This window comes from Periplaneta americana, chromosome 15, assembly GCF_040183065.1.
Source record: "Periplaneta americana isolate PAMFEO1 chromosome 15, P.americana_PAMFEO1_priV1, whole genome shotgun sequence".
Lineage (NCBI taxonomy): Eukaryota > Metazoa > Arthropoda > Insecta > Blattodea > Blattidae > Periplaneta > Periplaneta americana.
The window spans coordinates 133,599,805-133,612,299 of record NC_091131.1 but is presented as its reverse complement, the minus strand read 5'-3'; the positions used below and the strand labels follow the sequence as shown (position 1 = coordinate 133,612,299).

At 34.4% G+C, this 12,495-nt stretch overlaps 1 protein-coding gene across 1 annotated transcript in view; it reads right to left on the bottom strand.

Moving 5' to 3' along the window:
• The window catches only part of bsf (bicoid stability factor), a 203,564-nt gene that overhangs the window by 80,532 nt on the left and 110,537 nt on the right, over window positions 1–12,495 (bottom strand). The window contains exons 9-10 of the mRNA XM_069848172.1: window positions 5,899–6,155; window positions 5,609–5,779 (exon numbers count right to left, since the gene is read on the bottom strand). Of these exons, the coding sequence (XP_069704273.1) occupies window positions 5,609–5,779; window positions 5,899–6,155 (428 nt within the window). The remainder of the gene's footprint in view (window positions 1–5,608; window positions 5,780–5,898; window positions 6,156–12,495) is intronic.

Below are 12,495 nucleotides of genomic sequence, written 5' to 3'. Positions count from 1 at the left end.
ATATTTTCTTTTATTTTTTTCCCCTTTGTCTTTTTGTTGTTCTTTGTGGATTACAAGAAGATTTATGAGTATGCGAGCTTTTGTGCTTATTAAATTTACGATAGTTAAAGTATCGAATTGCAGGGTGAACAGGTTCTGGTAGTTCGGCTATTTGATTATGAAAAAATGTTAGCACATCAGCAATTAATCTTTCGAGATCACCTTTAGTTCCATCTAATAGTATGTCAGAAAGTTTTGTTTCCTATTCTTGCATAATATAACTTTCAGTAGGGCTATCTTGTTGTTGGTAATTATTAATGGAGGTTTCAGAGGTGTTGTGGTTAACATATCATTAGCTAATTGCGAATTTGATGTTACATTTGGTGTTTGATATTGTAGCTTTTTAATTCAAAACAATAATGTAGTTTTATTATTTCAACAATAATTCCTTTCTACAATTTAATTCTGCTCCCGTCAACAATGGGATTTCCACTCCACACAGTAACACAGTATTCGTTATTGCACTCCACAGACGACAATGACAATTTACTTGAATTATTGAGAACAATGTACTGCTAATTTTAACTAATGTTCACAAAGCACTATTTACAAATCAGAACTGTCAGTTCTCAGTTCACAGTTCGTTTGCCTTGGCTAGTTCTTCTAGCTCAGTCACTCGAGTTCACAGTATCTCAAACCCCAGACCTTCAGAGACAATCTGTTGAACTTCGAACTCAGGTCCCCCAACTGCGGTCCACTGCACTCAAACTCAGGACTTCTGGCTCCCACAGTTACGGACACAACTCAAGTCGAACTCCGGTCTCGAAGCTGGCTTCACTGCTATACAAGGCTGGCTTGCTGTCCAACGATTACAACAACACTGCTCAAGTTCACTCGCGTGTTGTATTTATAACTAAACCATAGCTTCGAGAGAGTTCGCAATCAATCGACAGATACCGTAAGTTAGGGTAATTCCAATATAGTATTATAATACCAATCATTTTGCTTTTTCATTAAAAGATTTTAGCTCTTGTTGTATTATATCGTGAGGTATGTCGGAGAATACGTTATTTACGAAGCTAATAATGTGGCTGATATGAACCAGCTGCGTGAAGGTTTGCAGCTGTATTAATTAAGTTTCATTTTCCATTGTTGATGCCAAGTCGTTTTCTGCTTGCTATAATATCCTTGTGTAACTTCAGTTCTACTGCTTCACTGGAAGGGTTTGTGACGTAGGTGAGAATTAAAATGTGTTGTATAATTAGTTACTTATATTATTCGTAAGTTGGATAATTATTAGGCCATACCTACTTGAAATTAAAACAATTAATATGGGAAATGGAAAAGTTCCAGGGTAACACCGATCATGGGTGGACCTATACAAAAAAAATCGGGACCATCACGGAGATGTGGTAGATGCAATCCAGTTCACTTGGATAATGCTGTTCGGGCAGTAAGGAATGAAAAATTGTCCATTCAGAGATTTCTCTTGAAGGAAGTGGATGTAAGAGATGTTGTTCAGGACTACTTGAGCTGGAAATGAAAAGAGGAGAAAAGATTTACGAATGATCGTCCTGGAAATGAGTGGTTTCGTGGATTCCTAACTAGGAATAAGATGGTCTCAAGCAGAATGAGTGAAAACAGAAGCGATCCAGAGCATTCATAACGAGAGACACAATGAATCAATTCTTTCCTAATTTAGAAGAGGCTTTGAATGGAGTTCAGCCTTCAAATTTGATAAACTACGAACAAACTAATTTTTGTGATGACCTAGGGCAGAGTAAGATCATAGTTAAGCGAGGTTCGAAACATCCAGTGAAAATTTTGGACAGCTCTAAAACAAGTATTAGTGTTATGGTGGCGGCAGCTGCAGGTGGCCCTGTACCTTACCGTGTACAGAAGCACACGTCCCTATGATACCTGGACAGAAGGTGGAATTAATGGTGCAGAATATGGTCGCAATAAAAGCGGCTGGTTTGACCTAGGAGCTTCTGAGAAATGGTTTTGTAAGATACTTCTCCCCTATCCAAAGAAATTACAAGGGCCTAAAGTAACAATCGGCGTTAATTTATCTAGTTATCTGTCCACAAATATAATAAAGCCATGTGAAGAAAACAATATAAGATACGGTATGTGTTCTTGCCACCTAATACAATTCACTTATGTCAGCCACTTGATGGCATTCTCTCATCCACTAAAGGCAGCATGGAGACATGTGTTGGAGCAGTGGAAGAAAACAAATATGGGAGTAATGCCAAAATCGGATTTCCATGATTTCTATAATTTGTATTCTTGAAAAATGATGAAATATAGCAAGGTACATTGTTCTTTGTAAGCCCTAAGTTTAAAATAATTTTTAAACATTTTTTAAACTTAAAATACTGATCGGTATAACACCTTAATACTCTAATAGTGATCTTAAGGGAAATTTAATAGGTGATTGGTATTACCCCATTCTATTAGTTAACACTGATCACTGATTTTTCTTTAAATCTTTTTTAAAACATAAATTATTGATCGGCAAAACCCCTTCAACAGATTGACAGCGATCATGAGGGAAATTAAATAGGTGATCGGTATTACCCCATCGTATGAGGTAACACCGATCACTGATTTTTTAAAAATAAAATTAAAATTAAAATTAGTCAAATTATGAAAAATGTATCTACAGGTACTTAAAGATTGGGAGATAATTAATTGCACATATTAAAGAAAATGCTAATGAACTGCGTACGAAAATGTATTAAAAGTGATCGGTATTAGCCCATTTTACGGTACCTAGAAGATAACGCCTATCCAAACTTCTGTGGATTTCTCTCCTCAGTCACCAGCTGCTTTACTCCCTCTTCACCCTTCATTGCGTCTACGCATCCACCTCGTGCCCCCCCTCTTACGTCTGTCCCCTCCAGACCCAAGCGGCCGCAGTAAAGAAGGTGGCTGCGTCACTCGTTTTCCTCGTGCACCCCCGACCTTTGTGGGACATGATCGAATCCTGACTGTCACAATATTTAGCAGCTAATGTGTCTCTCCTGGATTGTGAGTGCGCTTTTCCAACATGAATCTTAATTCCCAAATTCGATTTACATGTTTTTTTACAAACTGGATATTCAAAACACACTACTGACTCATTATAATCCTGCTATTTATTATTCATGAGCAAAATTTTTATTAAACTGTAGATATAATATATATTTTGTGATTGTTATTTCTGTTGTCATGCAGAATTTAACAATAAAGGTTCAGTCTATTAGAGAAAATGAAAACAACGCCAAAAAAATATTATTTCACCATTAAAATGTGCAACCACGATGCCTCCAACACTATCAATGATACACAAGTAACAGTATTACAAGTTTTATATAATATATGCTAAAGTTATCTGATCACAGATGTACATAATCCTTTGAACTGTAGAGCTTCGTATTTGATGTGGATATCAGTGTCACTGTCCACATAACTTCAATAGCTTTTACAAAATATGCTATGAAATGTTTCATATAAAATAATTTTTTTCTCGAAAAGGAAGCACAAAGAAGCAAAATTGTATTAAACTTTTTTGTTTTAAATAATTCAAGGAATAACCCCTTGAAATTAATGATATTACTTACAGTTCGCCCTGTATACAGAACATTCATTACAATTATAATAAATTTAATTATTGCTAAATCAAGATTATGAAAATTTTATATTTTTACAAAACTGGAAAACAATACTGACACAACTCACCTCATTCTCATTCATACTAGGATAAAACCTACATCAAGCACTGAATTAAAAAAAAAATCCGAGTATTTTATGCACCTCAATTTTTCAGTGGCCAAAAAGGGTAAAAAGAGAACTGCGCAAATTATGCGAGAAATTTCGATAATATTCTGTGTAGTGACCCATATGCAACTTCCATATCTACTTCATTAGTATTTGATAACTCATTAATTTACATTTCTTTTCAACTATGGAGGCTATTCATTGATGATGAGATGATGAAAATTAAATAATGAGACTATCGTGGAAAAACAATGACATGGAAAATCAAGGTACTAAAAACACATCTGCCTTACAACCACTTCATGGGAAGCAAACGTGATTCTGTTGAGAGTGAGGCTTGCTATCTGTGATAACAGTTTCAAGCCCAGAAAGAAACAGGATTCTTTATCTTGTCCTAACAACTTACAGAATACCTTCAGGAACTGCTCAGCCTCATAAAGTTGAGTAACATATCTTTCATAAAAGTTAGTCTAGAACTTTGTGTTGAACGCACTACCACCACAGTCTACTATATACAGTCGCGAAGCTTGAGGTGTTTTTTTGCAAATCTCGTGATAAAGCACTCCAAGCGGTTAGCAACTAGAAACAATAGACTGTCCATGGTCGACTGTGGACTGTGTCGTATTTCTATCGAGTGCTAGCTCGTGTATTTCCCATTGATGCTTGTGAAATGTTCGTTATTGGTTGTAATGAAAATGTTAATGGCTAAAATATAATAATATGGGACAAGGAGGAGACGTTTGTAGTGCTATAAATTGTAGCAACAGTAAGAGAAAGAGGCCAACTCTGGCCTCTTTGTCCGATTTCCGAAAGATTCAGAAAGGTTCCTGGGTTTCCACAAGAATGCTGTGCAGAAACAAAACTCTTAATTTTGAAGTTCTTTGTGGCTGTTAGAATACATTATATCCTTAAATTCACAATGAAATGTTTCATTCTAACTGAAAGGACATTAGATACCGGTTAAAGTTCTGTCACAGGCTGCTAAATTTCCAGAGAAATAAAGGTTAGGTCTACTTTTTTTTTTTTTCAGAGGATATATTTTTAATTGTAGCTATTAATTTTGTTATTATTTTTATGTGTTATTTTACTAAAGACGTAGAAAAATTAAGTTTGTTTTAATGAAATTTATTGATCACGTTTTATTTTCAATTCTGGTGGGATTATTATTGCTTAGGCCTATTTTTTTCAAAGGATACGTTTTTAATTATAGCTGTTAATTTTGTTGTTATTTTTATTTGTTGCTTTACTAGAGACGTAGAAAAAGTCTGTTACAGTAAAAGTACACTACAAGTACCGGTACGCGTAAGTTACTCCATTAATTCATATTTCCATTATTTTTGTTGTAAAGGGAAATGCAAATTAATATTTATTGGTTTCATAGTTAATTATCGCTATAATCTTGAAAGAGTGAAGCTATTGTAGTAAATTTCAGTTCGTTTTGCACAAACAAAAATTATATTACTTATTTCTTGCAGGTATCTTCGAGTTTATGGTGGAATTTAATATACTTCATTAAAATAATAAATCAACTTTATGCATTTAATATTTCAATAATGGAAAGAAGGTGTTAATTTTTCCAAAAGAACACGACAACGAAAGTGTAACATATTTTGTCGTCTGCTAGGAGAGATCTGCGATGATGAGGCGATAGTAGCGATCCTAGTGGTGGGCAACTACCCATGTTTGCATTTTTACTACATATTGAGCTTCGCGACTGTATATAGTAGACTGTGCTACCACCTTTTAATGTCAACATGTAGAAAGCATAGAATATTTACCTCCCTTTTATATTACTCAATGGTGCATACATGGAAATTTTATAGACTACATTTTCCTCAAATTATTTCACACCACAGCCACTCACCATGGCACCTGGAAGAGCTCCTGCAGGTCTGTTTACTGCAGAAGGAACAAGGTCGCCAGATGTTAGTTTTCCCAAGAGGTTTGATATTTCGCTAGTCAACTCCTCTCCAAGTTTATTTTGAAGACGTTCTGCAGAACTGTTGCTCAAACTAAGTCCTTGGTCCAACAAACCCTAAGTTATAAGCAAACATTATAGTATGATTTTGCATGTTCCTTATACCATATATCTCAAAAAAATTTTGTAAGTCAGATATGGGAGACAAGAGTTCATGTATTTGAAAACATTTCTACCTGCAAAACTGCTTCTATTCTTGCAGGTCTGTTTTTGCGGCTAAATGTTGCAATATCCATAACAAAATTTCCAACTATCTCTGTGCGATCTGGTACTGAACCAGCTGATTCTTCATCAGCAGCTACTGCTCTGTCAACACTATCATGAATTTGTCGCAGTATGGTGATGAACGAATCTCTGTCTTCAGTGCGAATATAAGCTTGCACAAGAGGTCTCCTCAGGACTGGGGCTGAATAGTAGGCACGGAACCGCAATGCTGCGAATAGTAAAGGATAAAGATTTAAAATCCAACAGTGCTTATACATACAATGTCTGAAAAAGAAGGTTACATACAAAGGCTTAATCTTCTCTGTGGCTCAAGTGGTAGTATATTCAGCTATCAATCCAACAGACATGTATTTAGATCCTGGAAGCGAAATGGAGATTGTGTGCCAAAATCCTCTGTTAATTTGTGAATATGCAATGTTGCCAAAATTCTCACACAAGTGAGGTTTCAAGCAACTTTTTTTTTAGTTATTTTATTGACTCTGTATAAACTATTTTAGGCTACTTGGCATTAGTGAGATTGGTGATAGCAAAACGGTATTTGCCAAGACTAGTTTAAGGATTTTCCATAGAATTACTTTCACCTTACAGTTAAGGAAAATCTCGGAAAAAAAGACCAGGTAATTGGCCCAATCTGGATTAGAACCCACGTCCAAACACAACCTCAGCTCACTAGTCCATTTATTACCCTAATATTACGCCAGCAGCAGCATGACCATATTATGATCTAATCCTTAAAGTAGATAAAATAGACAACACGAAAAAAGAAAATAAAAGTAAAATGTTGTTTGATTGGATATTAATAATTACCTTTTTGAAATTCATCCATTTGCTTTCATGTGTTGCTGTAGCATACAATAATTTAACAATTTACGGACAGAGAGCAAAACATGTATAGCAAAAGAGAAGGAAATAATATGCTAAGGTGATATAGATGTATGTTGCTCATTTGTTGGAGAAAAGACATACAACTAAAAAATGACATTTTACAGAAATAAAAAATTGAAGTTACAACAATGCTTTCCAAAAACGTTTTTAATTTTGTTGTTGTCTTCGCAAATGAGAAATATGGCAATTGTAACTGCTTACTTCATGATCCTTCCAGACTACAGTGGATACAGTATTAATAATGGAATGAGAATGACATGGAAATCAAAGAACTCGGAAAAAATCGACTCCATAACTTTTCCAACTGCAAAGAAATGACACAAAATAGCTGTGAGAATGGGAGATTAATGAGACAGTAAATTAGGACAAAAGTGCCACACACTTTCTCAAGTAGCGTCAAATCTCGTGATATTAGACAGATGAAGCAATATCGAACATTAGTGACTTTTTGTGTTTCAGTGTTGGTAGCAGCCTGCTGTTTGATGTAAATTTACTGCGCTTTCGCAGGTGATTGTTGAATTAATTATGTTTGATGTGAGAACATTTTTTTTTATTCTTTTGTGCCACAGAATATCCATTGTTGAGCAGCAAAACAAAATCATAAAAATCAATTACTTTTATTCTAAGAACACTTTTAAATGTGCACTTGCAACCGTTGTTGATTAAGATCTAATTAATTTACATAAATCCCACAAGGATAGCTACCCTTCAGTAAACATTGCCAAAAGACACAGCATACTAAACAAATAAAAATAAAAATAAACATTTGTGTTATCAGTATTTATGATTATTATTTTCAAATGGAAGCTACCCCTGGGAAAGTACTTTTATTCAAAATTATTAGTAATCAGATATAATATAAAGAAATTTAGGAGTACAAGTGATTACGTAAAATCTGAACAGAATATTTCATTACATCTATGGCTATTTCTTTGCAAAACATCACCATTCTTGCTTATGTGAAGTGAGGTAATTTTATTGTATTTCGAGTCAGTTATTTAAAAAACCAGCATACTAAGAGGTGTTATCGGACAAAGTGCATAATGCCACATGGTACAAAACTAAGCTAATGGCCGGTTTCATCAAGCTTCTTTAAATCAGCACAAGCGACTTGTCAACAAACAGACCATTTAATTTTAACAAGATCTTTAAAAGTTGACTTTCACCAAGCCTAGTTTTTTTCTTTTTAAATTAACATGCGTTTACTAACGTCGGGGATTTGTACTTGAATCTTGCATGTTTTATTTCTCACACGACCATGGCTTAGAAAACGCGAATTTCATTGGTTATAGAGTTCGGGGTAGAAGAAGATATCAGATCATAGACGGCATTAAGCAGGGGCGGATGCAGGATTATTTTCGGGGAGGGATTTGAGGAGATAGTAAAAATGGAGTAATGAGAAATAAGTTTATATACCACAGTCTACTATATACAGTCGCGAAGCTTGAGGTGATTTTTTGCAAATCTCGTGATAAAGCGCTCCAAGCGGTTAGCAACTAGAAACAATAGACTGTCCACGGTCGACTTTGGACTGTGTCGTATTTCCATCGAGTGCTAGCTCGTTGCGTATTTCACATTGATGCTTGTGAAATGTTCGTTATTGGTTGTAATGAAAATGTTAATGGCTAAAATACAACAATTGGAATAATAATATTTTACTAGAGACGTAGAAAAATTAAGTTTGTTTTAATGAAATTTATTGATCACGTTTTATTTTCAATTCTGGTGGGATTATTATTGCTTAGGCCTACTTTTTTTTTCAAAGGATATGTTTTTAATTATAGCAGTTAATTTTGTTGTTATTTTTATTTGTTACTTTACTAGAGACGCAGAAATAAAATTTATTGATCACGTTTTATTTCCAATTCTGGTGTGATTATTATTGCTTAACCTCATCCCACTTTGTTAACTACGTAAGCCTACACTACAAGTACTGGTACACGTAAGTTACACCATTAATTCATATTTCCATTATTATTGTTGTAAAGGGAAATGAAAATTAATATTTATTGGTTTCATAGTTAATTATCGTTATAATCTTGAATGAGTGAAGGGATTATAGTAAATTTCAGTTCGTTTTGCACAAACAAAAATAATATTAACCTATTTCTTGCAGGTATCTTCGAGTTTATGGTGGAATTTAATATACCTCATTAAAATAATAAATTAACTTTATGCATTTAATATTTCAATAATGGAAGGAAGCTGTTAATTTTTCCAAAAGAACACAACGAAAGTGTAACATATTTTGTCGTCTACTAGGAGAGAGATCTGCGATGATGAGGCGATAGTAGCGATCCTAGTGGTGGGCAACTGCCCATGTTTGCATTTTTACTATATATTGAGCTTCGCAACTGTATATAGTAGACTGTGTTATATACTCACAATTTGTTTCCGAGTCACAAACATTTACAAGTTGGCCTGAGTAGCGTAGCCGGTATAGCCTTCTGTGCTCGAAGTTGCGGGTTCTACCCCAACCCAGCTCGGTGGCATTTAAGTGTGTTTAAATGTGACAGGCCTCATATCAGTCGATTTACTGGCATGTAAAAGAAGTCCTGACGGAAAAAATTACGGCACACCAGCGATGCTGATATAACCTCGGCAATTGCGAGCGTTGTTAAATAAACCATAATTTTTTAATTTTAACATTACAATGACTGCAATACAAAAACAATGCCAGAATGACATTTGCAGAAGAAGGCGACGAGGCTTCTTAGACATTTCATCCAGTACTTCATGAGCTTTTACTTCTACATTTTTATGTATATGCATCAAGGCCAGTCCATTTAATCTGTCTGCTCCCATTGTAATCCTCAAGTAAGTCTTCAAATACTGCAATGTTGAGAACGATCATTCTGGTGTTGCTGTAGTTACAGGCAATGTGCAGAAAAGTTTCAGCGCCTTGTGAGTGCAGGGAAAAATAATTTCATTGCACCTGTTCAAAGATGATATGAAATCAGTAGGTATTAGGTGAAGATTTTTCTGATCAAGGAAATTTCTTCTCCATATCTTCAATTCATTGAAGAAAGACTCTGGTGATGCATCAACATCACTGGGCCACTGATTTACTATAGCCTCAACAGCAGTTTCTAAATCTTCATCTGATGCTCGCACTATGTTTTTAGGCAGCAAAGTTTGTATGGACTTTAGGATTCCCTTATGATTTAAAAACATGTCCTTGAGCTGACTAATGAAATAGTCTAAGAAGAGAAGGAAAATTAAAAGCCTAAAATACTCTTCATGACTCTCTGTCTTGAAGTAAGAATGCTGTGTTTGTCCTGGAATTTAACACTTTAGCAAAGAGAATTTACGTGGAAAACTCTCTAATTCCTATGTACATTCACGAATTAAAATTAATATTATTTTTGTTTCTTGTTTCGTATTTTTCTCAAAATTTCGGGAGGGGATATATCCCCTTAATCCCCCCCCTTGCATCCGCCCCTGACATTAAGATATATGGATCATATGAAGAAACGAAAAGGAAGGCAGAAAATAGGTAAGATTGGAGAAAGCTGGGTTTGCAGTGAAAGACCTGCCCTTGGGCAGAACATAAAATGAAATGAATATAATCACAGCTGACTTTGTTTGAATCACAAACAGGTAAGAGGCAGTAATTTTAAGAACATCTAAAAGTTCTTAGTTCTTGATATTCTTCCTAAATACAGTATGTTGTCATACCGTAATTAAAAACAAAAAGGCAGATGCTTCCAAATGTAAATAGAAGGAATGTAGAACAGTTAAATTGTAACTTCTAAAGGAAATCTAAGAAAATTTTGTGGACGATAAGGTCGACAGTTTCAGAATTGATGCCATAATTAATTATATACAAAGCATTCTAAGCAGTTGTTCTTAGGCCTAAATTAGGACGGGAAATCGCCTCTTTCATAAATTGCATACTACTTTTTCCTTGTATTTCATGCAGATTTATGTACCCTGTAAGAATTTTGCCATGCTTGTGTGGCAGGAGTCAGGACAGCTGTCATTAAATTGGATTTTAAGGGGTATCCATTGCCTCCTAAAAGTAAACCTCTTTACACCCTTTCCATTTAAAAAGTCATCCTCCTCATACATCTTTGGAATGTTGTGCTATAGTGTACTGACCATAACATTATCTTAAAGCGAGAAGAATCTGTTGCAGAGACGTTAAGTGGGTGATTCCTATCCATCATATGCTAACCTATTACAATTTCAACAAACTAGTGCTGAGGTAGTTCTGCTGATTTTGGAAGTGAAAATCAGCTGAGGTAATTCTGCTGATTTCGGAAGTGAAAATCGTTGAATTTATAAGGGATTTTTTGTGGAGATGTAATTGATCGTATATGCAAGGCATAACAAAAATCTAAACTAACCAAACCTAACCTGTCACAGATTCGTATGTGCAACGTGTACAAGCAGTGTACGAAGGAAACTACCTCAGTGCTAGTTTAGCCACAATTTTTCTATGCAGAGCTTTACATATGAAATTGTTTGAATATTGAATGAAAAATAGGATCTTCTATTGAAGAATCTTTTGGCCGTATTATTGCTAGGAGATGCAATTGGAACAGTCTATTGTTGTTAATGACGACAGGAAATTTAGCTATAAGCCTAAAATATTATTTTATTATTAATATGACTGTATTATGGTCGTAATGAAGATAGTACGATTGATACTTTACTCACATATCTAGACAATACAGCTTTTGACACCCCATTCATATCACCAATTATTATTTCAAAACTTCCTGTAACATTATCTTAAAGCGAGAAGTATCTGTTGAAGAGGCGTTAAGTGGATAATTCCTATCTGTTGTATTCTAACCTATATTCAGTTTCTTCTAGATCATTCTTATTACTTATTTTCTTAATGTGTAACTTTCGAGGAATTCTTTATCACTTAAATCTTCAAAATGATTATTCCGAGTGTTATTACAACATATAAATTCGCCATTACGTTGAAGTTCTAAATAAAGAATTCTAGCATCGAATATGTCCACCATGTACTTGACTTCTTAATGCATCATTACTGTTTTAAACGCGACGAATAGGTCCTAATAAATTAACAATGAGTTTAAAGATGTCTTGGCAATAACAATGCTTGGTGAAATACAAAAACTGACTAACGTGACATTATAATGATAACGAAGGTTGGTGCAACCGTTCATAAGTGTGAAGAACAGGTGCAATTATGATCCTGGAAATATGAAGAAGGCTATTTTCGCTGTAAAAACAGGCAAATTGTCTTATTGAAAGGCTTTGGAGAGTTTGTAATAGACATATTGAGTAAATATTTTTGTCAGGTTGGTTATTTAATTTATTTTGTAACATTTAATATCATTGTTTGTTATGTAATTAGGGCTTTATTTGTTATAAAAGTTTAACATAAAGCAGCAATAATTTCTGTATTTTTTAAAAACATAAAAATGTGTCCGAAATAACCCCACATAAACAAAAACATTTGACAATTATTTATAAACATTAGTGTCCAAAATCATCCTGATTGTGGGGTGACACCAGACACTGTTTTAATTATTGTATTATGCAAATTTCTGAATGCCAGCACAACATTTGTAGATTGTCACATTCTAGAGATACATAATAATGTATAATCACAAAAAACTGCAAATGATCAATCATTAAACAAGTGGTATCTTAAAAAAATACAAAAAAGTGTCCGATATCAC